Source organism: Chelmon rostratus, chromosome 1, assembly GCF_017976325.1.
Source record: "Chelmon rostratus isolate fCheRos1 chromosome 1, fCheRos1.pri, whole genome shotgun sequence".
Taxonomy (NCBI): domain Eukaryota; kingdom Metazoa; phylum Chordata; class Actinopteri; order Chaetodontiformes; family Chaetodontidae; genus Chelmon; species Chelmon rostratus.
The window spans coordinates 10,346,543-10,374,206 of record NC_055658.1 but is presented as its reverse complement, the minus strand read 5'-3'; the positions used below and the strand labels follow the sequence as shown (position 1 = coordinate 10,374,206).

The following is a 27,664-nucleotide window of genomic DNA, read 5'->3' as shown; positions in this document are numbered from 1 at the left end:
AGATAATACCAATGATAATGTTCAAGAAACAAAGATTGATTCCTTTCATATTAAAATACAGACAACAATGACCGACTAATCTCTGTATGTAGGCCTAACACTATGTTGTGTAGCCCTCAAGGACTATCTGCTAAGTCACTAAAATCTGAACATACAAGACCAAAGAGCAGTGTTATTTCAAGTCTATGTGGTTGGTCTTCTTTTTTTTTTCACTGTCCCTTTATTAGACTTTTCTGTAATAAAAAGCAAGGCATTCTCTGACCTTTGAAATGTCATTTTGTAGTGATGGCGAAACACGAGAAGGTGCAAGCCTGCAAACTAGTATTTTACACTCTCCATTAAGGATACAACACATTTATCCAAAAAGAGTGGCAAAATTGTTAGCAAAGGACCAAAAATGCAAGACAACTGACCCTGCAAAGCTTAAATGCGGATGTTCTAGGAGGAAATAGTAAATTATAGTCATGGTTTCAGGAGAAATTCTCCAAAAAGTGAAGTAATTAATAGACAGAAATGGGGAACTCAGGGGACAAGGATTTCACAGAGGATTTCCCCTATTTCTTTCATGCCTCTGTTATTCACACAGCCAGACATAGTGAGGAAAACTGGAACTGTTAGGCCTAACTTTAATCTATTAAAACACAAAGGAAATTGTGCAAAATACATCTAATAATTTGTTTTGCATCAGCAGACAATAGTGAACAAGGGAACAAATCCAATCTGATATAGCCTTACAGGTATTGTTAGTTTTGAATGTACAAAAAAAAAAAAACCCTCTGGTATCAATATACAGCATGTATGCGTCATAAAAATAAAACAAAAATACAAAAGTAATACTGACAAAATTGCTGTACCACATGTGCAGCTCTAACAGCTCCTGAATGAAATATGCAAAATTACATAAAAAATATCACCGATTTCTTTTTTGTCATTGACCTGCATCTTATTTACGATGATGAAAGCTTCTTTTGAGCGTGACAAGCTGACCCAGATTTTTCTTCACCTGTTTAAATCTTACTGAGTAAAACCGTTCTTGTTTTTTATTGTCTTTAACCTTCCTAAATATTAGTTTAGTAAGTATAATGGATGAAATCCTCATACTGCAGGATTTTGACAAACATTAAGTCTTCAGTACCTCTTTTAGCAAGTTTCAAGCTCTCTAGCGTCCCTTCTTCAACATTCTCATTTACGTGAACTTTGTCTAGAAATTCAAACGCGAGCTCTTCAGTGTCAACACAAGAAACATCTCATGAACATTTGTCTCATTGAAACGAACCGAATAAATGAAAACTGGAGAGAGTGATGGGGGATCCTTCAAACACATCCTCAGATTGAAGAACGGACGTTTTCCATCATCATCTCACCACTGTCCTGAGGAGTCAGCGTCACAGCTTTACAGTGTCATGTGGCATTTATACCTGATGGTGAAATGGTGAGAGACAGACAGACAATGGGGGGAGACCTTAAAAAAAAGACACGGGTGTCACTGAGTGCTATTCTCCTGAGTGAGTCTCCAGGTCTGTGATCAGCACATTTCCGTCCGACTCTGTGGCCTGTGAGCTGGTTTGTCTGTAATAGGCGCTGCCGAGAGTCGGGAGCCCCTGAAAACGTGAAGCGTTCCTCTTGTACACAAACCACATCGCTCCTGCCAGCAGGGCAAAGATCAGCACAGCCACCAGCACTGCTGCAGGGATGATACTGTGATGTAAACCTGAAATACACAACATGACAGCTCCTATGTTTAACCATATACCGTATGATCACTTAGGTTCTCGCCTCACAATGAGAAACTATGTGTATACATGAATCAGTATAGTGTGAATCATTCCAATTTAAGTGCACTTTACCATTTAGCGGTTCCACTTCCACCTCAGACACTATATCTGCAAAAGAACACATAAGGTGAAGCTCAACATTAGTGATGCATCGTCTTGGGCAGCCTTTCCAAAATACAGTTTTTACTTGGTCACTAACTGGCAGAGTAGAATGCACAACCATGCTGTGATATGAGAATATTCATTTTCCTATTTAATAAAAGAAGAGAGGGCTACGCAGATACCTGAGCTGCATCTACTAACTACCATTTGTCCTTTGCTTTGCTGGTCTGTTCAGCTCAGATGTTTTGTCCCTCTCTCTACCCGCAAGCCTGGATCTGAAACATGTTCGCTCTCTCTGGTTCGAAAGTGCAGAGCAGAGGCCTCGATGTGTTTTATGTATGGAGGTTGCTGAGCCATGAGAGCTTAAAAATGAACAAACTGGACACACATCTCTAAATATGCATTCTCAGCATCAGGGCAAGTGAAAGATTTTTTTCAAGAGGATGTGTTGCTACCTGTATCAGTAGTTTATAAATGTAGATGTTCTGGCAATTCATGATACATTTTTCTAAGTTTGGGTCTTGGGAGACTCCAAATTTGCTGGAAAAGTTTGGGAACCCCTGTGTTCAGACCACGTCATGTGAACAAAAACAGAAGTCATTGACACTACTTCTCGAAAGACCATCGCCATGAAACGTGATCTTGTTCAAAAGCGGCACAGACACAATTATCTAAAGAATCCGTATAAAAACCTTATTTTTACCTCATTATATTAATTAGCGTTTCCAGCTATTTTGTCCACCTTTTGTCTGAAACTTGGCATACGTGGCCTACTGTTGATCTTCTTTTTTCCAGTAACTTTGCAGAAAGCCCTTCTATCCTGAATAAATCGACACATCTTTGTGCATACGGGCACAAATGTTTAAGAATCTCCAAGGCCTCTTTTGGAGAATGCTGGCTTCTCGGAATTGTGATTTTTAAAACTGCAATTACTGATTTTTCTGTGAACTATGCATCAGCCGAAACATAAACACAATGTTGCCATAGCATCACCTTTAACGTTGTTATGGCCAACTTGTTGGCAAATGGTTACTTATTTCCACATCCAGTAGATACAGAGCAGATCTATCAATTATTTGCACTTGGATACACAAACACTTTGCAACTATAGGGCCAGTTTTCTGTCTTGCACAGTTATTTGACTCTCTAGCAGCTATAGGCTCCTCTATGCCCACCAGCCATTGGCTGACTATGTTTCCTGTTTGTTGCTGGGTCTGTAGCATAAGCTGGTTTTATCAGAGCTGAAGCAGAACTGGAAAACGAAAACAAGGAGCTGAAAGATGCTGAAATGTTCCATACAAGCAGATATGTGATCAATTCTTGATAAAAATATTTATAATAGCCACTTTAAATTGTGTGGGTACGATCACTTGACCAGCTTCATGCATTTGTGCCTTAGTCTCTAAGGAAAACCCTTCCCCAAACTGACATAAACAGAGCCTTTGTTCTTACATGATCTTGTTTATAGTCCACAATTTTTTATCCACACAAAACTTACTGCTAATTCTTTGTTAATTCATTTCCTCTTTTTAATTTCAACCCTGTGGCATTGTTACGTCGATAAAAGGTTTTGGGGACCCACATCTGGACAAGGCCAATAAATATTCCAATATGTTGTATGAGCTCAATACAAGGGGCCCACTGTTCTTTCACTAGGCCCCCAAGATCTGAGCTACAGCCCCCGATTCAACTTACTTATGGTGGTTTTGCAAACAAAGCCAAGCCGCTCGGTGCACTGTGACAGGTGCCACACACCGTCAACCACCCTGGTAGTAACACAGGCATCAGCAGTCAGCAGCTTGGAGTCTGGGGCTTTGTTGGGCCAGTTGGTGTAGTCTATCGGTGCACCATCCACCCAGGCCATAGAATCCGCTGAAAGCAGAGGCCTCCATTAATGAAATGAGACTGCAGGGGATCGTGATCATCTGATGAGCATGGCAGAGTTATAGATTCTTACTGTCAACGTTGAAGTACATCCCCAACCACACAGTGTGATGAAGGAACCCCGACGACCACAGCTGCTCCAGAATAAAACGATTCTCTTTCTCGCTCTCAATGGTCAGGACATCTGAAGTGTTGACTGGAAAGTGACAGTAGCACAACAAACTCACGACTACTTTAAAGGAATAGTTTACATTTCTTTGCCTTTCACGTTCTTGATTTTAGACACCACTATCGTGTTTTTGCAGCAATTATGAAGCTACAGCCAACAGAATGTTAGCTTAGCTTAGCATAGAGACTGGAAACAGGGGGAAACCACTTCCTTGGCTCTGTCTTGTCGTCACTGAGAAGTTGCCAGGCAACGATCAGGGACCCCAGGAAGTGAATACAAGTACAACTACACTTTCCACTTTGTTTTTTTGAACATTTGGACAGAACCAGGCTAGCTGTTTCCCCCTGATTCCAGTCTTTCTGCTAAGCTAAGCTAACTGACTGCTGGCTATGGCTTCATATTTGCTTTACAAACATGAGATAGGTGCTGACTCTAACTCTCTGCAAGAAAGCAGAGAAGCATATTTCCTAAAACGTCAAACTTTTCCTTAAAAACAAGGATTTATTTTTTCAGATTAAGCAGGATTTTACTATTTATCTAGTTCCTCTGAGTGACATTTCTAATTAAAAACTTGACTACAATTATCTAAAGCTTGGTGCTTTTCAAAGCAGCTCCTCCACTTGACCTGTAGGGGGAGTATACAATCCATCCTACAGATTATAGTGATAAAGCAGCCACATCTTTCATTTATTTTTCAAATTTTCAATCATGATATCATTGTCATCTTGACAAATGCAGCACAGAGATGGCACAGATAATGCCTAACACAAGTAATGAATAACCAAAATCACAGCTCATGAATCTTACCTTTCTGCCTGCAGTGCTCTCTCGACTCTTCAAACGTAAGTTTCTGCACCACAGGTTCAAAGTTGTAACAGCCTTCTTCAAATTTCACCCACGTGGAGGGACACACCACCTCATAGGAGATAAATGGTTTGCTGCCTGTGAGAGACAGCAGGAGAGAGGCAGAAAACGGTGTGTATTTTCACACATTATGAGCAACAGAAACAGCTGAGAAGCTCTCAGATTTTCAAGTTTCCTTGAAGTGGCACTGACTTGGTGGGGGAACATGACACAGGGCACCCGGTAGCAGAGCTTCACAGTCGGCTCTTCTCCAGCCTCCGCTCACGTCCATGTACACACACTCTCCTGACACAATGTCTTCGTCGTCGTCGGCTGCGTCCCAGTGCGTGTACACCGTGTCACTGCCATCTGACCACTGATAATTGATGCCACTCTGCGAGGAAGGCACAGTCACCAATGTGTCAGTCAAGAAGTTGTGGTGGCCAGAAAGACTTGACACCTATCTAAAATGCAAGCTAGTGCACACATAGCAGTTTTAATACAAAGGTTTTGGGGGAAATACTTTGCACATGTGCAATTTCTGTCAGTGGTACTGGGTGTCTGCCAGTGTGCAGGCCATGTATTTGATTGTTTTTACTGCGTACAGTATCTTTTACTATTTTTAACTAAATAACAAGAAATCTTTCCACAACTGACTCAAAAGTTTCTCATGCTTACTGAAATACTTTATTCTGGGTCTGCTTTTCATTTAGAAGCATTACAAATCTAGAAAACTCAAATTAAAATACTTTTCTTAACCTCTAGATAAAGAAAGCCCCATGCTTTGCTTAAGGGGGATTCCAGCGACTGATTCACCAGACGTGACGCACACTCAGCGTTCAATGATACAATGATTAAGCAACATGATTCAAAGCAGTTATAATAGTTACTAATCCATGACAATAATACTTAAGGCATTTGTTAGTATTAGACTACAGTGGTTGCTGTATTAATGAGTGGAATAAAAGTCAATAGAACTGATTTATTTTGGGTGGTTCCTGAGACAGAAATTGAACAAGATCAGACAAGAGAGGCAAAGAGAGAATCAGTTTGTTCACTTCCTGTGTTAATTTCTCTCCATGACTAAGACATTCCGCAGGGACTGAGCAAGACTTGAAACCAAATCTTAAATCTCTGATGTCTGCTGGGAAAGCTCGTGTCTGTGGATAGAATACCTCTAAAAGCCAGGAATAAAACCCTTGAGGCATGTGAGACAAATGTAACTCGCCACCAGCAGGCATTTAAGTAAAACAAGCCAAACCAAACACATTAGGTGTCCGTTTAAAGAATCTTTTAGGATGTTTTTTTTTGCAATACTCTCCTTTGTCAGACTTGTAGTTTACATATTTCCCAATATTAACATTTATTTACAGGATATCCATTAGCTTTAAATTTGTACCTGTTACTCAAAAACTGTTTAAAGTCTTCAAAAACAAGCAATTAAGACTCGTCAGGTGGTGCATCATGGTACAGCAGAGCACACTCTCCAGTTTTAGGATGGTAATAACATGCTGACATGCACAAACTATGCTTTTGGTAAAGAAAAACAAGGACAAAAAGCACATTAAAAGAATTTAACTAATAATGCATATCATGCATGTAGATGTGTATTATTAACTAATAAATTAAAAGGGAATAGATTTGGGAAATATGCTTATGTGCTTTATTGCCTCGAGTTAGACGAAGCTAAAGACAGTGGATGATTATCTTAGCTTAGCTTAGCATAAAGGCTGAAAGCAGGGGGGAAACAGCTAGCTTGGCTTGGTTCAAAGGAAATTTAAAAAAAAAATTATCTACCATATTATCTGACTTTCTGGTGTCAGTCGTCACCATGACTGTGAGAGCTGGCAAATAACTCCCCATAAAACTACCGGTTTTTGTAAGGATTAAAAAAAAAAAAAGCCTTTGAACCAAGCCAGCGAACTGGCTGCTTTATATTTACCACACAAGCATGAGAGTGGTCAAGAGAGTAATGTCAAACTATTTCTATAAGATACGCTGTAGAAAAGCAGACAAACACACACAAAGCCACCTCTCTGACACAAACATACAGCAGACATACACAGTGCAGAGGTATACAGTACATGTTGCATGAGAGGATACATACGTCTTGACTATACAGTCCAATCCAGCGGGGGACTGCCAATCTATTGACAAGGACAGTAAGGAAAGCCTGGTGGTAGGCATCTGTAACGCTCACTAGGTCAGAATCATTCTCTATGCACAAATGCATCGCGTCGTACCAGCTCATGTTGCCAGACACAACCTTGTAGCTGCGGCTCCTGTACTCAATATTGTCGGGGGGAGGGTGGTGATAGGAGTGGGTGGGGGGTTTGGATGTATCTGTAACAAGAAAAGAAAGGGCAAAAGAGGGGAGTGTGGAAAGAAGGTCAGATCCTGGTAGGCTGGGTCAGAATGATTACTACAGGGAGTTAATGTTGACTGGCTGTCACTCACATCAGTTAAAGGAAATGTTTGACATTTTGGGCTTATACACTGTCTTGCAGCGAGTTACAGCGTGTCATGTCTGAGCAGTGACTTCATTGAGTCTTGCTGTTATCATTTTATGGATTAAACAAGATGCAATGTGTTTGTTACTGAGCTTTAGAGGAGCTGACTACATTTTTGTTATTGTTGGACAAGCTGCAACCTCCTGTTGCCAGTCTATGCTAAAATAAGCTGTTTCCTGTCTGTAGCTTCTTTTTGACTGACAGACAGAGCAGTGTCAATCCTCTCTTCTAACCCTTGACAATAAAGTGAATATGTGCATTCCCAAAATGTCAAACTGTATACAGTATTTAAGGTTAACCATCAAAGCTATATTTTTAATCAAATAATGCCATGCCACATGAAATGAGGGGCTTGGTGTATCCATAGAAACGTGACTGGCCACCATCACCAGTGTGTTTTATGAGTTTATTGCATTAAAGGAAATAGGTTTCAACCTGGGATATTTCCGATAAATGTGGCCATTATGACTATAGGCAATGCTAACTTTGCATTTGCCACCTCTATTACAGAGATTCTGGGAAAACAAGGAGAGGCGAGCCTCCAACAGCTTCCCAAATAATTTTACATGAACCGTTCCAAATCACATACTTTTCAGTTCAATGTGCATTGTGACAAATTAGTATGTCCAATTGTATGCATACTGCATGCAACAATATGTATTTTGTAAGGGCAGCTGCAGCACGTACTGAAGGTAAAAAGAAAAAAAAAGATGCAATCTGGAGCCCAGCCGAGATTTTCAGAGCCGCTCGTTAATTTTCATTCAAATGTCCTTGTGTTTTCTATTTTGCTAATGTGTTTGTTAATCTTTATTTGTGACTGTCAGGAAACTCTTCTCAGCACACAAGATTCCACTTCATGCTGGCAAAGGCTTTTTTTTGACTAGCAGAGAGAATAACTTGCAAGGGAAGTGTACGAGAGAGCATTCAGCATCAGAAAGCTACAGGGGTCTGACAGTGAAAGAGAAAGACTGACAGTAACAGAATAAAAGCAAAGCTTCAGAAACTGAGAGTCTCTTACCTTGAGGTTTTTGACAAACAAAGCCATACCCACTCTCGCTGCACTTCTCATCGTACCACTTCCCTGTCAAGTGGAAGTTGTGGTTGTTGGACAGAACAGTACACAGTGGCTCATCAGAAGTGAGCCAGTCATCCTCCTGGGGGTTCATAAAGCATGCATCAATACACACAAACCTATTCACAAAAATTACAGTTCACATACTTTAGACACCTCAGACGATATCAGGTGTGTTTGCACAGGTGAAATGGTGGTTACACCTTTGCTCGTCTTGTGCCGTCACCTGAAACCCGTCAACAGTTTGACATAAATTGCTAGTCCAGTTTTTTAGCATTACTGTTATTGTTGAGACTTGCTACTTAGGGCACTCCCAAGGCTTGGATGTACAAAAAACTCTCTCTTCTGTGCACATACTAATGTAAGGAAAGCAGTAAAGAACGACTATCATAGAGCATTTTGGTTAGAAAAAGCCAATCAAATCTTAACCGATCTAAAGATTAAACTTCTGCTGTGTGTACTGAAACAGCGAAGATAAAGATTAACATAGCGAGCAGAAACCTGACAACAACATTCAGCAGTTAAAAGTAGTTCAGTTTCAGGATATGGGACAATTATGGATAAATCCAGGAACTATGACACAGTTTCTGGTTGCAATGAAAAAGCTCCAGCTCTGACTCTCCTTTGTTCGCAGTGGCTGAGGCTCATGTCTAATGTTATAATCAAGTGATTCAAGGAAAATAAACAAGGACTTGCAGTGTTAAAAATACATCTCGAAGCAGTGGCTAGTATACACTGTAAGAATAGTGATGAGCACAATATCACCCTCTACATATAAACAAATATGCACATTTTATGCCAAATAATTAAAACTATTCACAGACAGACTCATGGTTGTGTGCCTTGTTGCATTTTACATCCATGTCTGTCCCACCTCATATATGTAATGGAGATTTTGAAGAAAGGGTTATGGTTAAAACAAGGTGGACACCCAAGATTAGTGTCACCAATTCAATATCGGACCAAATGTGAAATGGTCACAACCTCCCCTTCTGTTCCTGAGTTATGGTGCTGAATAATGGTAAAAAAAAGTGTTCTTGCAGAACATTGTGATGTCACAGTAAAGCTGACCTTTGACCTTTAGGATAGAAAATGTCATCCCATGAGACATTTATGTAATACGTTAAAATTAGCCTATTATTCTTGAGTTACGGTCAAAAACATGTCATGTGTGATCACAGTGACCTCTGACCACCGAAATCTAATCAGTTCATCAAAGAGTCCAAACGAATGTTCGTGCCAAATTTGAAGAAATTCCTGAGATATTGCATTTCCGAGAATGGGACGAAGGGATGGACGGACAGCTTGCAAACATAATGCCTCTGGCCATGGCTGTCACCGGCACACAAAATGGTAATTTTCAACTTAGACAACTCACCTGTGACCTTGTGAGGGACACATATTCACACTAATGCATATACAGTTGGCAATGTAGGTCAACCTGAAGTATTAAGCTTACAGTGAGATAACTCTTCGGTTCAATTGGAGACCAGTTGGTGTAGCTGATTTGTTTCCCATTGGTCCATTTCATGGTGTCCTCATTCTGCAGACCAATCCACACACCTACAGAGCTTCCCTGGAGCAACATGGTCACGTACGCTGCAGAAGTGAGGGCATGTCAACAGGAAAATAAAAAATCTCAAATTTTAAAAAATGAGCAGTATTCCTTAATGTAGCTATAAAGGAGCACAACAACTAAAGGTTCTTGTCCTATGGTGCTATGCATGTAAAATTAACCATCAGATGGTCATATAGTTCACTTCCTGCCCACCTTGTTCAATCTCGTCTTCTATAGCGACCAGCGAGCCTTTGAATGAGGAGCAGATGGACTGGGCATCATTCCAAGTCTTTCCCTCCTTTGGACTGCCAGGGAGGTGAAGCAGGAGACACTGCCAACACGCACACACACAAAGCATGAACATCACACAGTGAAATGCTAATTAATATTCCCCAAACACCAGCAGGAGTCATGTATGTAGAGGTCAGGATTCACAGATAAAAAGACCCAAGCATGTAGTCCTTCTTAATAAACAGAGACTGATGTAATTTCATGTTACCGGTGAAACAAGAAAAAAGCATAAGTTTGGCAGCTGATTTCATGCATCGCCACAGCTCTGCTTCTCTTGACTGAATCTGAGGAAAATTAGGTCACAAAAGGCATTAACTTCTTCAGTGTTCACCATCATCTGTCTGTGAAGGTCAGATGATGGTGTATAAATAACTTTCCAAAGTGTTTCTTTTATAGCCCAGAATTTGTACTGATGCTGGCAACAATCTACACTACCTGAACAATGCAGTGATTTACTTGAAAGAAAACTGCCTTTTGAGATCTAATACTAGTCGACACAAGTAGATGATTTAAGAGGGGATCAGCTGGTTTTACTCTTTATGTGAGGTTGACTCAGCTTGAGCATCATCAGTGGGGGGTTACTCTGAAGTTGTCGACATAACTCACTCAAGAACAGTGAATGTAAACACAAACATCCTGCTTCAGCCCCAGAGGCAGATGGGAATTCAGAGAGGTGGACGTTTTAGAACAGAAACATGGTGGAGTGACTCCTCTGCAGCAAAATAAGTGGATAATGGCAATGAGAATTAATGAAGATGTTACCAGATTAAATTACTAAAGGCAGATTAAGGAAAAGTGATTATTTTCATGAATCAATGATCAATTTTGTGCATGGTGGGTAACATACAAGGGATGGCTCTTCTTATTAATTGAGCCAATGATTGGTAAAATGTGGAAGCCTGTCACGATGTTTCAACTCATATATCTGAAAAAGTTAGACAAAGACAGTTAAAGCTACTGCAGAAGTGGGGAGGAAAACCCTTACTTTTTTCACAAGATATTAAGATCTTATTAGACCAATTTTACTAATACTTGATTCAAGAGTGTGTATGTATGCCTGTGTGTGTTTGAACCTTGTGTCCAAAGTACAGCCAGTCCTCTGGACATCCTCCGATGTAGTGCGGCTCCCTGGGAGTCTCCACCACGGACACAGTCTTTCTCTTGCAAACGTAGCCGTGGAGATCGCTGCACTTACTCGTCGACCACTTCCCTGCAACATACCGGGAAATCCTCAACACATTCTGGCATGTGCAAACACACATGCATCAGCGCGTGTTTCTGCTTGTGCATGCGTTTACCTGACGAGGAGGACATGGTGACACACAATCTGTTTCTCCTCGGACCACCTCTGGCAATCCCCTCTGCCCAGTTCTGAAAATCTACCTCTGTCTTGTCGCTCCACCTGCAAACAAACACAAATACTTGAATTAATGAATGGCCCTAGCTGACGTCCTGTCTGTAAGTTTTCATGCATGCAACTACGGCTGTGATTACATCCAGATAAAAAGTTTAAGTCCAGTTTTTCTATATTTACTGTATGTGCAAATAAAGTAAACTCCAACCTGCATAAAAAGTGAAAGTGGATGGAAACACACATTGTTGTCTTACTAAACTCTTTGTTTCGATTATGTTCCCTTTACAGGCATTAGTTCTCCCATCAGAATTGTTGCTCAGATTCCTTCGTCAAATGGCAGAGAATTTTCCACCAAATCTGGCAACAAATGGTAAAGTTCTTATGGTAAGTGTCTCTGACCAAAATGTCCCTCTGTGTTTTCAGATGTCTGCATCTTGCGCCTATGTCTCTCCTTTTGCTTGTTTTTTGACTTGTAATCTGAGGCGCTTGCTGTAGGCTACTCTGAGACTGAAGTCATCTTTACATAAAAGCTGCTTGCAGTAGGTTTTCTGTCTAGCCCCGCTAACCTCTGTTGTGTTTTGTTTGGGAAGGGAAACAGAAGAGCAACTCAATCAGCTGAGGCTTTATTTTAATGTACTTGTTTGCTTAGACAGGTCAGTAGTTTATACTAAACCTTTGGGACTCCTCTTTTGTTACATTTCTTTTTGGCAACACCTGCAGACCCTTCTTCTTTGTAGCTGGGCTCTATTTTGTATAATATGTATTCAGTGCAAGTTTGTTTAAATGATTTGCACTTGAAATAATTTACTTGATTGCCAAACTTTGGTTGGCTTTACTTTGCATTCCAGAGACCTGCAGACTACTTCACCAAATTTGCCGGTAAGCCCTGTACAACTCACTCATATTTATCTTCAATTTGCAAGTGGCTGCCACCATTTGCAATCTATACGTAAGCAGCTCTTGCAAATTGCTTTTTGTGCAAGTACAAAGCATCCACTGCTCTGATAGAACACACACCTGACCTCCTCTCCAGGCTGCCCAACGGACAGGCCGATCCACCAGTCGGTCGGGCCCAGGGAGAGCTGGGGAGAAAGGAAACAGAGATGAAAAAGAACTTACTCCACTTTTACCCTCCTCCTTTGCAAATCCAGTCCTCACTGGGCTGGACGATGGACTTTTCAGAGCCTCTCTAACACGAGAGACCATTCAGACGCTCTTCTTGGCCCATGCTTCGGCTCTTTCATCGCCTTGTTTTGTTCCCTTTATCCCCTCACAAGCCTCAACACCATGACAGACTCCTTTAGTGTGGTCCAAAAAACAACAAAAAAAACAGCCTTTTTCTTGCTCCATTTGTGTGTGGGGGCACTTGAGCATGAAAGTGTCCACATATGAGGTACATTTCATCTTGTCGAGGCGCGTCTGTAAACACTTGAGTTTGTGCGAGAAACAAGCGTGGCGTTTTTGTTCACACTTTTTAATGGACGTGTTTGCTTTTCACTGTGTGTATGAACTGCTGGAAGAATGGGCCTAGTGGGCCTTTAAGTGGAGAACAGCCTCTGTGAGTAAGTCCAGCACATTGCCTTGGCTGTGAACTCCTGTATGAACCTGTGCTCCTGCTCAATGGAAAAAAAAAAAAAAAAAAAGGGTTTATATCAAAAGCTCCTGGCTTCATTTCGGTCACTGCAATTATTAACATCATAGTACGAGCAATGAAGAGTTATAATTCATCAAAAGACAGTTGCTGTACTTCCATAAAAATAATACTGTTTTAATATGTTGCAAACTGCAACTGAGTAATTATTTTGTTTTAAAATGAGTTAAAATCATTACATTTCTTTTTGAATAAGCTGTATGATTTTGTTAAATAAAACAGTTATTGAAATGACTAAAATAAATTTATATACAACATGTTTTACAATGAAACAAGTTCTAAAGAGAGATATTGCAATATAAATTTTTGGAATTATTTTCATCCTACATGTTTTACTGTGATTTTTTTGGTATGCAGGACACGTTTATTTTGTTGTCACATTAATATCATACACACATGTGCTGTATATATATATATAATCTTGTGGAATGCTTGTTTACAAAATTTAATTTTTTAATTTAAAATTTACATTCAACCAAACACCTGTGTGTGTGTGTGCTTTTGGATCATTTTTGGTTTTAAATGAAAACGATGACAAAAATGTACAAAAAATAATATTCTGGAAAAATGTTTGCTATTTCAGCAATGCTGTCTGCTGCCATAGACGCCTTCTAATACAAATACAGCAGTATATATGGTAGTCTGGCAATACTGAAATTCTGTGAACATGTACATGAGCGGTGGCAATAACAGACCCTTTGCAAGCGCTCCTTGATGAAGTGCAGCTCCTCTCTGGAGTGAATGGACAGCAGGTAGGCACCCATCATCTGACAGGCCAGAGCGACGGCATCCCAGTCGAAGGGCTGCTTTGCCAGCAGGTACTCAGCTCCGCGGTAGAACACCCAGGGCTCGCTCTCTGTGGGAGGGCCAGGAGGACAATTCTACTGTACACATTTTCAAGTAATAATATCTTAAATATATCAATAGGTATAACAAATGAATACACAGCCCTAATTGCTGACAGACTAATGCTGTTTCACATTTAATAATGCCATTACACACACTCTTGACTTACATATCTATTAGAAACATAGAAATATGGAAACATGGAAGAATTTTCCAGTGTTACTTGAGGTTTTTCTGACTGTATGTAATTCAGGTTAGATGCCTATCAGCAGCCCTTTAGCAGATTTTTTATGTTTATGTTGTTCATGTAAAACACCAGGTTAAAGCAAGAAAAGACTGGGAAAGTTGTGGAACGCTCCAAAAACACCTGTTTGGAACATTTCACAGGTAAACAGGTTGATTGGCAGCAGGTGATAGTACCATGATTGGCTATTAAAGGGGCATCCTGGAAAGCAAGGATGAAGTGAGGTTCACGACTTTGTGAAACACGTGTATGAGGGATACTACTACATGGGCTCGGGAACAATCTGTAAAACTGTTGTCAGTGAACACAGCTTGTTTACATTCTGTTTTTATTATGTTTTACACGAAAAAAAAAAAGGTAAGGCGCTGTTATCCCAAGTAGACAAATGTGGCAGTAATACAACTAAGAAAACAAGCACAGGAAATTTAAAGTATAATATTAAGTTTAATATTAAGTGTATTATAAGTTTGGGTTTGCATTTGGTTGTATGTGGATTTAACAGCATTTTCTGCCAAATGATAAATATTTCCAGTCAGCAGGTCATAAGAAAATTTGCCTGACATATTTTACATCATACAGTGGTGAAGACAGTATCAGTGTCTGTAAAGTTTGTGTATGCCAGCAGCAAAGATGTAAATGAAAATTCTACTTACGCTCAGTGTACCAGTATGGTTTTTCCAGTTTATAACCTGCAGCATAAATCAGAGTTTAGTCAGTAATGCAGTGCTGATGTGCGTATGTGCAGCATGTCTGTGTGAAGCGAGGTGGTGTGAGGGTGTTTACCTCTGGGCAGCATGCAGATCCACTCGTGTTTGGTATCACAGGGCTGCGGCGTGAGCGCGTTGGTCAGGTCGCTGTACACAGCACAGTCCCTCCTGTCATCTTCCTCGTTTTTATCATCGATGAAGGACGTCACTACCTGCCCGAAGCAAAGACACACGAGAAACAACCTTGATGGATGCCCTCTGATTATCCAAGGCTTGTGGATACTTAGCGAACATCTCTGGGTACTTACGGGGGAACCGTCAGACCACTGCCAGGAGCCGGGATGTTCAGGGTCTCTCTTATTTAAACCCACCCAGAACCAGCGACCCTCTGTTCTAAAAAAGAGGAGCAGAACAGAAAACACACTGCAACGCAAGTCCAACTGAGCAAATCTTTTAAGCTTTTAACATTTCAACTCTCAACTCACCAGGGCACAAAAAAATCATTTGGAGCACCCCAGGGTTCAATCCTAGGACTTCGGGGCTTCTATATGCTTGCCCTCATACACAGACATTTTTTTCGTCTACTTGAAGGTTATGTTTACCTATCTTAGTTCAGCTTTGTAATCACTGTTTTTAGATGCACCTCTACTTCTTTCTCCCTGAAAACTGTTCTTGGAACTGTGTGTAAGATTGAGAGCACCAAAAAACTGGAGTCAAATTCCCTGTACATGGACACATACTTATAACCAATAACATACTTCTAGCCAATAACGCTGATTATGATTATGATATATCTCTAACACTTGTGATCTGTCCTGTCTGGTTAAGATGTGAAGCAGATGTGAAAGATCGGATGTCTTTCTTCAACTAAATTCTGAAAACAACAGAATTTGATTCTAGTCAGAAAACCTAGAAAACCTGCATGTGTAAAACAAGCGCTTTCTTGGTGCCATTGCTAACAACACCAAGCCTGTGGAAAGAAAACACTTCCCAGCATCATATGTGCAAAGCTTGTCCAGTCCTGTTTTAATCACCTGAAAAACATAGTCAAGAAAGCTTGGACTTCTAAAGATGCAGAAGTTGCTATATATGCCTTTGTCTCCTCATGATTTTACTGACTTTTAAGGCTCTTCACGGCAGGCTCCAGATTAGATTTCATAGTTGCCTTCACATCACCAACCTGTGTGCAGCTGGAGGTCCTCAGAGAACCGGCTGGCTGTTCCTGTGTCTAGAGGTTCATGGTTTTGGCTGAGCAGCTCAGGCCTAGCAAAGCATTTCCGTCTTTTAAATCATGTCTTAAAACAAATTTTATGCTTGACTTGTGCTCTATAGACTGCAGGTTTTAGATTTTGTTCTTATGTCTGTTTCACCGGTTTTTGTCTTGCTGATTTTACACCTGTATCTTTGTTTTAATCGCTTGTTTTGTGTAAAGCCCCTTTTAAAATTGTTTTTTTATGTTATACAAATAAACATCATTATTACTGACACAAATTTCTATCATCTCACAGTATATGTCATCATACCACCCAAACCACCCAAACATTTTCTGACAACAACTCTGTAGCACGTCCTCCATTGTTCAACACTGCAGTTAAGAAACTTGATATCTTAAACAGTATTCGTCGCTTACATGACTTATTTCACTGGAGACGTTGTTTTCCCTGGAGAAAAGCAATAATCTGTAAACATACTATAAAACAACCCCAGACCAAGTTTCATCCTCAAAAGCCAATAACTAAATTCTGTACTCGCTGTTCTATGCACATAAAACCTCAAAACACAACACTCACATCTGATGCATTTATCATTTCTCATAACATCCCCACACTGATGAGGCCCAGAGGGCTGTACCAACCCTTCAAACATGGTACTGAGGAGCTGCTTAACAAACACCTGCTCCTCATAGTGGTCAAAACTGGCCAGCTGAGCCCCGAGGGCCTGGCAGAAGAAGTCTGCTTCCACCCAGGAACGCTTCATCAGGACTTTCTCATCGTGGAACACCTAGAAGAGCAACACCTACTGTCAGCTGAGAGTTACTGGTTAAAATGGACAACAAACGTTGTCGGTAAGGCTCTGGAGATGCATCACACACATAAAAACATTTTTTTCTCTATATTTTTATACATATTCTGTGAATTTTGTAGTAATATCAATATTAACATAACGTGTCAACATTTTAAATATATATCAGCCAAGCAGTCAATGTATTTTTGGCAAAACGTCATAATTTTAATTTTACTTTAAACCCATTATTATTTCTGAGGCTGTGGTTTTGTAAACAGTACTGTCACCTCTGAAACCCACCTTAATTCCTGTCTGTAGAGCTGAAGTAATTTGATTACATGGATTAATTGATCATCAGAAACTTAATCAACAACTGTTTTGATAAGTAAACTATATGACAAAATGAATATTCTTCGTCTTCTTTGGTAAAATTACGACATGTTATAGAGCAAAAGATGAATAAATTCATAGACTAAATAACTGGAAGATTAACTGAAAATTCAGAAAATACATTGTCTGTAGTTGTGAATGTGAGTAGATTTGTCTATGCTTTTGTAAAGAAGAGAGGCAAGAAGAGGAGATGAAGCCGCAAAGGTGAAGTCAGGTCAGAAAAAAGACGAGGAGGATCCAACCTTAAAACAGCAGAGCAGCCCGGCATGTGATTCCCACCCTGGAGGACAGGGGGCGTAGGCATCAATGTGGTGTTCTGGCAGCTGGATATCGTGGTAGCTGCTGATGCTCTGCTTGCACAATGACAAGGCCTTGTGAGACTTGCAGTCTTTCACCTCCCAGTGACCCAAAGCAGGACCACCTGACATAGCAACACAGCCACCAGCACTGACTAAGGAACAGGAAAGGAGGAGAAAATGAAGGGAAAAGAGATTCACATTAAACTTAATCCCCACAGAAGCACAATCACAGGATACTTATTCATAATTATCAAACAAAAAAATAAACAACTGGCGACCTGGCTGATGTTTGTTCCAGTTTGTGAAGGTCAGAGGCAGAGAGAGGCCATTGTGAAGATGCCAATAGTACTCTCCTTCTTTCTCCTTGTCCATGAGGGCAATCCAGTAATACATGCTACTGTTGGCCCCACTCTCACTCAGCAAACTGTTGACAAATGCCTGCTCGAACCTGTCACCACGAGGAAGAGGAAGAGGAGAGGTGAGGAGGGACGCTCCGCCTTTGCCACCAACATTTTTCAACACGCCGAATCATTTGCTCAACCAGAATTACCGCTTCACAGTTGTATGCCTCCGCCAGCCAGTGAAGCTGTATTCACATCAATATCTGTTAAGACTCATATAATATTTGTAGGGACCACAGGTTGACACCCAAGATAAGTGTCCTCTGTTCCTGAGTTACGGTGTTGAATAATGACCGTATATGCTTTTATCATATGACACATTTACATGATAATTTGTCAAAATTATCCTAGGAATTCTTGCGTTAAGGCCAAAATGGGTTTTGTGAAGTCACAGTGACTTTTGACCTTTGACCACCAAAATCTAATCAATTCATCCTTAAGCCCAAGAGAAAGTTTGTGCCAAATTTGAATTCCCTTAAGGCGTTCCTGAGACAATGCGTTAACGAGAATGGGACAGACGTATGTAGGTACGGATGGACGGACAATCTGAAAACATAATGCCTTGAGGCCATGGCTGTCGACAGTATAATCAAATACCTGTTTTCCACATTAAGAAGAGGAGCCTTGCAGTAGTATCCCATCTGTGCGTCTTCATAGCTCTGCTCATGGCTAGTCACCGTGTAGCAGGAGTGGCCATGTCGCTTCCAGCCCTGCAGCATCAAGAACAAACCCACCAATCAAACTTGGTGCCTAGAACTCTGTTCTATTTAAAACTGCAGCTTTTTCTTGCTGCAAAATGCTAACATCAGCATGCTAGCATGCTGGTATTGATTAGGTAATTTTACCCAATTAACTTTATGCATTAAACACAATGCATAACATTGGCTGACAGGAATGTCATTAGTTTTGCAGTATCCTCTAGTGACCCTGAATGTACAGTACATATACATATACACACACACACACACACACACACACACACACACATCAGTGTCTTCACTCTGGACTGACTGACAGACAGACAGATCAACAGACCAGACGCTACCATCCGCTGCTAAAGATACATGTCTTTTGGCATCAGTACCGACGCTCAGGTCTCACACTGGCACTATAGGAAACCGTCAAACCTACCCAGTCCTGATCTGGAGTGAAGGTTATTCTATGTGTCAGTGTACATGCATGTAGTCATAAGCGAAACTGTTTGTTAGGTTGTGTGCTGGGATTGTGTTCACACTTGGTGTCAATTTGCCCCCCTCTTCACCCCTTTATCCCACCGACCCCCCATCCTCCCTATATCTTGGGTCCTATGCTAATACTTACACAAACACAAAACTAGAGTGTCTGGAGTCATATTTTTGCAACATTTCGCACTGTTGCGAGCATCACCTAATTGTACAAATAAGTGGAAAATCTAGTTTTGTTTGCTAAGACGCTTGCAGGAATCATCAAAGAGTGCTCGAGCGTGTCCACTGATATTGTGCCTGCAGGGCCATTTTTGGCCTCATGATCCAGGGTATGAAGAAGCCCAATGACTCAGGAGTCTGATATTCTTGTAAACCGAGTCAAGGAGCAACATGAATGCCAGACAATACGTCAGCAGTGGAGTGAATCAGCTCATTGTGCTTCTGAAGGGGAAACTTGTTCGGATGCTGAACTGCAGCGGGCGTGTGGCTCCGCCTGGTGCACGTCCTGATCTGTATGGAGCCATTGTAACACTGCACCGCACATAATCTGCCCGACAGAGTTAAAAATAGGTCACTTCAAGTTGTGTCGGAAAGAGAAAAAATCACTTTCTTTCAAGTAGAGAGTGAGCAAAACATTAAAAGGTCATTTTACCAAGTCAACACAGCCGATTCTCTTGCAAATCATTTGGTTACGTGACAAACTGTGAGGCCATCTAAACAACAGCAACCTGAAACCAAACATGTTGTGTTTGTAGATGTTACATTTGCTTTTTTAGCTGGCACTATAAACATGAAAGTCTGCCCTGCCCTGACTGAGTGAAGAAGTTACACCATTGGTTGGTTGAGTGTTGAAGTTTCCTCATTGGTCATTGCTCTTTCAAAACAAAGAGGCACACAGGGTCCTGAATTATGTCCTCACGAGGCTTTTGAGGCCCTGATCGTCCTGAGAGCATGCTGACCATTCATGCTCCAGTCATATACGACTAGGTTTCAACCTAGCCCTGTGTAAACCTGAGTTCTGCCACATTATGTGTTAAGTCTTATCTGAGTCCATGCTGAGCCAAATGTGTGTGTGTGTACTTGTGTGTTCATGTTCCTACCTCAGGACAGCCCTCATCCCAGGTTCCTCGGTGATGAACGGGATTCTGGCTTTCTCTTCTGCACACAGCAGGCAGTCGCTCATCACATGACGCTAAGAGCCAGTTACCTACCTGTTAAAGAAGTTAGCATTTCACTCTCAGAGGAAAGCACCCAATGAACGCATGCTAACATGATATATTAAATATTATGATTCAAGATGAAATGAGAGATGTGGTGCGTTTCCTTTGTTTTAAATCACTGTAAATTGAGTGTTTTTGGATTTTGAACTGTTCGGTCGGACAAAACGAAACATTTGACGACAACCTTGGCCAACCTTAACCACACAATTAATCAATGAATCTAGAAAACAATAGACAGATTAATCAAAAATGAATAAACTTGAAATTTCTCGCGCTACACTCGCTTATTATAGTTGAGCTTCAAGAGTGTTTTTACATAAAAAAAACAGCAACACTGGGTTTCCCACCTTCCTGTCGACTTTGGCACAAAGAGTTGCGTCCGTCAGGTTGTGGGGAGGGTGATACTGGTGCCAGAGAGTGAGAGTTACTGGTGAGCCATCAGACCACTCTACAGTCGGCGAGAATGCCTGTTTCCAAAGACCGATCCACACCTCCATACTCTCCCCAGAAACTGGACACACCACACCAACAAGAAAGTAATAATTATCCACTTAGCTTATCCAAAAAGTGTCTATAACAGGCAGAACTTCAGATGTGCGTCCTGCATGATGGTCCTTACAGTTTGCCAGAAGGCTGAGCAGCATTTCCACCTCAGACAGGGAGCGGAGGCTGGTGAGGTTCGCCCCCTGAGAGCCACAGGCCCGGGAGGACTCCTCCCAACTTCCTGCTTCTGACAGCACCCTGTAGCAGAAACCATTATGAGGCCACCAGCCGTTAGCACACTCTGTGTGGATATACTGCCAGTTCTCTGTAAGATGAAGAAGAGCCGGGAGAGGAGAAATCAGAACACAACTGTCCAGAACACATTTTTACAACCCGGATTCACAGCAGACATTGTTTTGGTCTAGTCGCCAACAGTGCAATAGAGAGGAAGGTCAAAAGTTCACTCCCCAGGTGCAGTGCAACTGTTAAGGCCAAGAGCAACAAGAGCTAAAAAAGCTTCACGCGTTCTGACTCATAATTCGCCCCTGCCTCAGGTGAAGACGCAGGGAAGCAGTCAGCATGTCAGGTGTTCACGCAACATGTGTGCACGCGCTCTCACCCAGCGGCTCGGCTCTGCGGGTGTCGTTAGGCGTCTTCTTGCAGATGTAAGGCAGCGCAGACTCGCAGGAAAGACTCTGCCACTGACCCTCGTAGACTGAGTTGTGCACTCCACACTGTCTGTTGTCCTGTAGCGGGCTGGCGGGCAGAGCTGGTGGGAACACAGTGACGGGAGAAGCTCAGTCTCATATCTCGTCTTAACCCTCGCAGTGTATTAACATTCGCATTTCATCCCCATTGTAGGGACCCACAAGCCCCAAACAGATTGGCGTTATTATTTGTTTAAAATCAACTCATTTTCTTTATGTTTTTTTTCACCTGATGTTGTTAAGCCTGTAGAAAAGTAGCTTCACCACAAACTGAGGGTGCACATTTGATAAAGGTGACTATGAAGCAATATTATTAGACCAAATGAAGAAATACTTCATGTTTTATATGTCATATGTCAATTGGGCAATGGAAACATGTGTTTCTTGTATATTTTTTTGCAGCATGTATAAAATGAGAGGGGGATACTAGATATGTTGTGGGATTACTGCTCCGGGTCAGAGTCTTTTCAGTGATAAAACTACAACATACAACATTTTTTTTCTTACAAATGTCATGGCATACATGAATAAATTATATATTAGGGCAGTTGAGATAATTTCTTATTACATTAAATAAGTTATATTTAATTACCAGCTGAGAATAGCTACAATGCATTGTATGTGCAATTACAGCACTATAGATTACCACTGGTAAATGGACTGAGAGCTAATGGACTGAGCCACCATCACAATGCAGTTGTTAACTTAGTTAATATGTAGTTCATCAGCTGCAAGGATGCAAGGAGCAATATCTTTCATCATTAGGACGGCAAATTGCTCTCTTCCACACAGGCAGGAAATCTGCATGAAGGCAACACAAACAAACATGGAGGACAGTGATGGTGCCACAGAATGGGGTAACTCCAGACAGGGGAAGGACTCCAGGCTGCAAACAACGAACGAGGAGCTGGTACCCATAAGAGTGGCTACTTGCATGGAAGAGGTTTAGCTGCGAAAAGGCTGACACCAACCAGACAGAAAATGTGCTAAGTGTGCTATGTATCGTTATATGGAAACAGCCTACAGGACATCAGGAGATGAGTTTCTGGTCATGTCACACAGCCCTAAATGTGAGTACTACACACTGAATATATTCATGTTAAAATCTCATGAAACAGACACTGCCCTCTCACCTGACCCTGAAGTAAACAAATAATCAGTACCTGTGGTGAAATTGACTAGTGACAGAGGTGCTCCATCAGACCACTGCCACCCCCGCCCATCCTTCAAGTGGTTCAGCCCAATCCACACCATCGCTCCAACACCTGCAAGTCGATCTACCGCAAGATACAAACACAAGAATGTTGTATAAAAATGACCAATGAAACCAAAATACTGCAGGTCATTGGTAAACTGTTGGTAAAAGTCAGCCAGTCTCGACTGTTTGTCCCACTGAGCAAGAAAAGATGCAGTGTCGTGCAGTTCTGGTGTAATGTTTGTGGCTGCAACACAGGTGCAGCACATGGTGGATGTTTCATTCAGCAGCTCTCTGATCCCGGTATGTGTTTTCTACCAGATGCCTACCTCGGATGTACCTGTGCTCTGCCAGGCTGGTGATGCTGAGCAGGTTGCCGCCTTGAGCCTGGCAGGTTGACAGCGCCTGACTCCAGGTGAGGATGGTGTACAGGTTGAACTGGTAACACGCCCGAAGCTCCTGGTTTGACTCCCAGAAACGCTCACAACTGGAATCTATGAATGCAGCCATGAATTGAAAAGGCAGTATGAAGCAGAGAAGGAAAGAGGTGAAATGTCTCCAGGTGTGGGTAGGAGTGTATGAGTCATGGTCTGAAATTAATGCAAGCACAGAGTGGCAATGTTGAGGAAGCAACAAAATGTAACTGAAAAATATTTTTTTTTGCAGTTGGTTTGTTTTGTGGTTTTTTTGAGTCATATGAAAATGGCCCCAATGAGTAGAAAACCTTATGGACCTTGCTTTGTGCATGGGGGCATTAAAATGTTTAAACAGGGGGTGGCCACATACTTCAGGCCATTTGGTGTATTTACTCAAGTTTCTTCCATACTCCAGCGTGTCTGTGTGCCCATTATTACCTTTCACCGGACAGAAGCCCCATCTTTCGGCCTCATCATAGCGAGTGCTGGTAGCGCACCATAGAAGGTGGTCCTCACGCCCCTCAGTCGTGCACTCAGAGTACCATTTGTTGTTGTATCTAAAGGGCAAAGCGCAGGGCATGCCATGTGCATTCCCCAGCAAAGTGTGGATATCTGCGAATAAAACGCACAACAAGACAAATTAGAGAGCAACTAAATCAGCTATTTTGTTCACAGCTGACATGCAAGATTTTTTCTTTACCTTCATATGGATACGAGCAGGGCCCCTCTCTGGGCGTGTTGTACCTTTTCCACTCATGGTAAGAGTTTTTCTTCACCACCACCAAACGTCCGGCCACAGCCACCTTCCAGTGGGACAGTCCGTACAGCATGTTTCCGTTGCAGCGCCACCACATCACGGGCAGGGCCGTGTCACACTCGAACGTGCCGAGCGGCTGCGTCGTGTCCGACATGTTCAGGCCCAGGCACGTGCTGGTGCCCAAATTGAAGAGGCGATGTCTGGAGACCCACTTCCACAGCATGCGGCGCGTGGGCCGCTCGCAGTCCTCCAGCACCAGGTTAGAGCGATCCACCGTGATGCAGCGCTTCAGCGGCTCGCTCTCCAGGATGAACAGACCCTTTTCTGGAAAGATATTGGCGAGAGAGAGAGAGAAAGGAGGAAGAAGATGAGCAGATGAGATGAGCATAAATGGCGCAAGGGATGGGTGATGATGATGGATTTGTGCTTCTACACCACCGAGAACGTTTGAACGAACAAAACGTCTTAGTGTAACAGAATACTGAATGTATATAAATGACAGCGATGAAAAGAGCCGGAGGAATTATTTGATCCTTCATGTAACTAATGCATACTGCAAATGAAAAACAGAGTGTATGTTACTGGATCTAAATAATCTGTTCACATTGCCTGTGCTTAAGTTACAAAGTTTGAAAGATTGCTTTGAGGAGACGTGGGTGTCGCACATTCAGCCTGAGAAGAGGTTGAAAGTCTGTGTGACCCAAACAGTTGACTGTGGGGGTTGTTTTCAGTGTCTGGGTGTCCTTCCTCTGTGTTTATACTGGCACGGTCTACACCAAAACACTAATATACACACACAACATGAAAGTGTGCATTGGGGGGATGTTTAAATGTAATCTGATCAGGACAGAATGAGTATCAAGACGATGACGAGACAAAGCAGGAATGCAACAATAAGTTATTTTCATTGTTGAATCTTTTAGCAGGGCTGCAACTAATGATTATTGTCATTATTGATTAATCTGCTGATTATTTCCACAATTAATCAATTAATCGTTTCGTCTATAAAATGTCAGAAAATTGTGAGCCAAAAGTGACGTCTCAGAATTGCTTCTTTTGTCCAACCGACAGTCCGAAACCCAGAAACTTTTCATTTAACATCAAAAATTACAAAGAAAAGCAGCAAATCTGGATATTTAAGAAGCTGGAAACCAGCAAAAGTTTGACATTTGTGCTTGAAAAATGACTGAAATTATTAATTCATTATCAAAATAGTTAGAAATTAATTATCTCTCGATTGACAAATCATTGTAGCTCTAATCTTTGGATCATTTAATGCTTCATTCAATTTAAAATCCCGTGGAAGACAAAAATAGCAGCTGCAACCAGACAGTATGAGCCTTTTTTTGTTTGATGAGACAACTGTGACTGTGAATCGATGATCAGAATGGTAGCAGATTAATTTTCTGTCAATCAGCTGATCAACTGATCAATTATTTCAACTCTAACTCAACAGGGATTCATATCAAACAGAGAAAACCAGCCTCTTCTCACATATGAGACACTGCAGTGAATCAGAACATGCTCGTCCCAATCATAAGCTGATCAACTTTCAAAACTGTCATTGATTATCGCTCAATTAACAGATCATTTCAGGCCTACTGCAAACACTATCCAGTGTTAACCAGATTGCTGTTGGGTCTGAGCTGCATGATGTGCACTTTTCCTCAGTCTGACTTCACTTTATGTTTCTTTTCAATCATGAATTCATCCAGGGGCTAAAAAACAAAAACATGGTGCGTCAAAGTTAACTTTGACGGAGTGGAAAAGCTTTAGCCCCTGAGTGGTCCCTTTCAACACAGAATAAAAAGCAATGTTGGTAATGTGAGCCAGGCTGCAGCAGTGGGGCTCAAACTGTGGTCCAGAGGCCACAGGGGGGGACTTGAGGATACGTTTAGGTGGGTCCCCTGCAAACTGGATCTTAACTTCCATCACCATCACAGTCAGCGCAGTGAGAACATGCTGTAATGATTACTGCTCTCCACACACACTCCTCAGTACGCTTCTATAATTATCTGCCGTGTTCAAGACTAAATCCGACCAAAACATGTAGCGAGGACTTGTGTTGCAGGAGGGCAATAAAAGGGGGAAAAAAGGACCCGGCCAAGATCACTGAACTTACTGTAAAACTCCATGAGCTGCTTTTTATCCAGGACCTCATCGTCCTCCTCGGTGACACCCACGCAGCTTTTAGCCAACAGCACCGCTGCACAAATAGTCGCCAGCACCGCCACGGAGTCGACGAAACGGAACAACTGCGCGAACATTTCGACGGCGGGATGCGGTGTCGACGCGCCAATGTCCGCGCATTCCGAGGCTCCTGGTCAGAGACGGGACTTCGGGCTCGTTGTTTTCTCGCTCATAGAAAAACTTCGGCCGAGTCAAGTTTTTCAGCGGGGGACCAGCGACGTCACGTCTGACGGAGGAGCTGCCGCTGCGCGCCGGTCGAGAGGCCGCATTCCTGCCGCTCCGGACTGTTTTCTCTGGGGCCGAGCCATAACAGCGACGGAACAACAGGCATCCAGCAAATAAACAGGACACAACGACTCCGTGCTGCCACTCCGGCATCTCACTTTGAACTTCACCGCATTCATGGGACGCCTGGAGGAAGAAGTCACCAATGAGTAGTGAAGTGCTCCCATCTTCTCAATATGTAAAAGGAGTGAAACCAAAAGTCATGCATTCAAACTTTCACTTGAGTAAAAGTAATAGCATCAAAATATACTTAAACTATCAGCAGTACTCATCATGCAGAATGACCCATTTCAGAATAATATGCATGGATTATAATTATTCTCAAAGATTGGCAAAGGTTGGACTCATTTAGTTTCCCTCAGTCAAATTCAGTTACATGTTAAAAAACAATCCATAAAGGTGGTGGCAAAAAATTCAGATCTGTCACTTAAGAAAACGTAGAAATACAATATTGTACAAGTATGCCCTGAACAAGCTCATAAAACACTGGATCCTACGGTGTCTCATGGTGCAAGTCAACAGCATCTTTAACGTCATGCCTCTGCCCTCAAAATGCACTTATCTGTAATAATCATGATGTTGTCAGGGTTATTTTTTCAGACTGGAAAGTTCCTCCAGTGCCACAGAAATCATTACACAACTGTTTGCAGGGGCTAGATTAGATAGATAGATAGATAGATAGATAGATAGATAGATAGATAGATAGATAGAAAATGTTACCATTACTTCCCTTTTCCTTCCCTCCAATATGACCCCATATTTTCTGCTTGTGGTTTTTTTGATGAAAAGCAACCTTATTAAGGGCAAATGCACAATAAGAGCACAACAGAAGGTAAAATAATAAAGCTGTTAGAACTAGATATAGCACCTTTCAGGGCCCTGGGACATTTGGTAATCTAGTGCTGAGTGGAGTAGAGGAAAATGGAAACACCCCACAATTACAATACTAGACCCTGAAATTGGCAATGCACTTTGCTTTTCCATCATTGCCCTGGAAAGAATATAGGGATGGCTTTTTTTGACCGAAATCGCTGTCTCACTGTAAACAAATGGACTTTAAATTGGGTTTCTTAGCACCAAATCCAATCAATCTAATCAATATCTGTCAGGGGAACTGAAAACAATGT

General features: G+C 41.8%; 1 protein-coding gene across 1 annotated transcript; it reads right to left on the bottom strand.

Annotated features, from left to right (window-relative positions):
- Positions 1 to 200: 200 nt before the first annotated feature.
- pla2r1 (phospholipase A2 receptor 1) lies at positions 201 to 26,999 on the bottom strand. The gene is made up of 30 exons (XM_041943152.1): positions 26,185 to 26,999; positions 24,006 to 24,386; positions 23,744 to 23,917; positions 23,219 to 23,383; positions 22,858 to 22,971; positions 21,607 to 21,756; positions 21,124 to 21,312; positions 20,852 to 21,015; positions 20,385 to 20,495; positions 18,698 to 18,810; positions 17,978 to 18,147; positions 17,643 to 17,851; positions 16,862 to 17,007; positions 15,315 to 15,399; positions 15,083 to 15,218; positions 14,953 to 14,988; positions 13,905 to 14,065; positions 12,576 to 12,640; positions 11,503 to 11,606; positions 11,278 to 11,414; positions 10,127 to 10,244; positions 9,815 to 9,954; positions 8,302 to 8,437; positions 6,881 to 7,116; positions 4,987 to 5,167; positions 4,738 to 4,872; positions 3,835 to 3,957; positions 3,573 to 3,749; positions 1,848 to 1,883; positions 201 to 1,711 (listed from the first exon to the last, which is right to left on the bottom strand). The coding sequence occupies exons 1-30, from the start codon at positions 26,327 to 26,329 to the stop codon at positions 1,494 to 1,496; spliced, it is 4,455 nt and encodes a 1,484-aa protein (XP_041799086.1). The 5' UTR covers positions 26,330 to 26,999; the 3' UTR covers positions 201 to 1,493.
- Positions 27,000 to 27,664: the final 665 nt, after the last annotated feature.

What these genes read in the sequence shown, in the direction of transcription:
- pla2r1 (XM_041943152.1), bottom strand. Translation starts at nt 26,329, where the DNA reads ATGTTCGCGCAGTTGTTCCGTTTCGTCGACTCCGTGGCGGTGCTGGCG. An exon ending in AGTGGTCTGACGGTTCCCCC is followed by an intron (nt 15,219 to 15,314) that starts GTAAGTACCCAG and finishes TGCTTCGGGCAG; the next exon opens with GTAGTGACGTCCTTCATCGA. An exon ending in GGCTGTACTTTGGACACAAG is followed by an intron (nt 10,245 to 11,277) that starts GTTCAAACACAC and finishes GCGTGTTGGCAG; the next exon opens with TGTCTCCTGCTTCACCTCCC.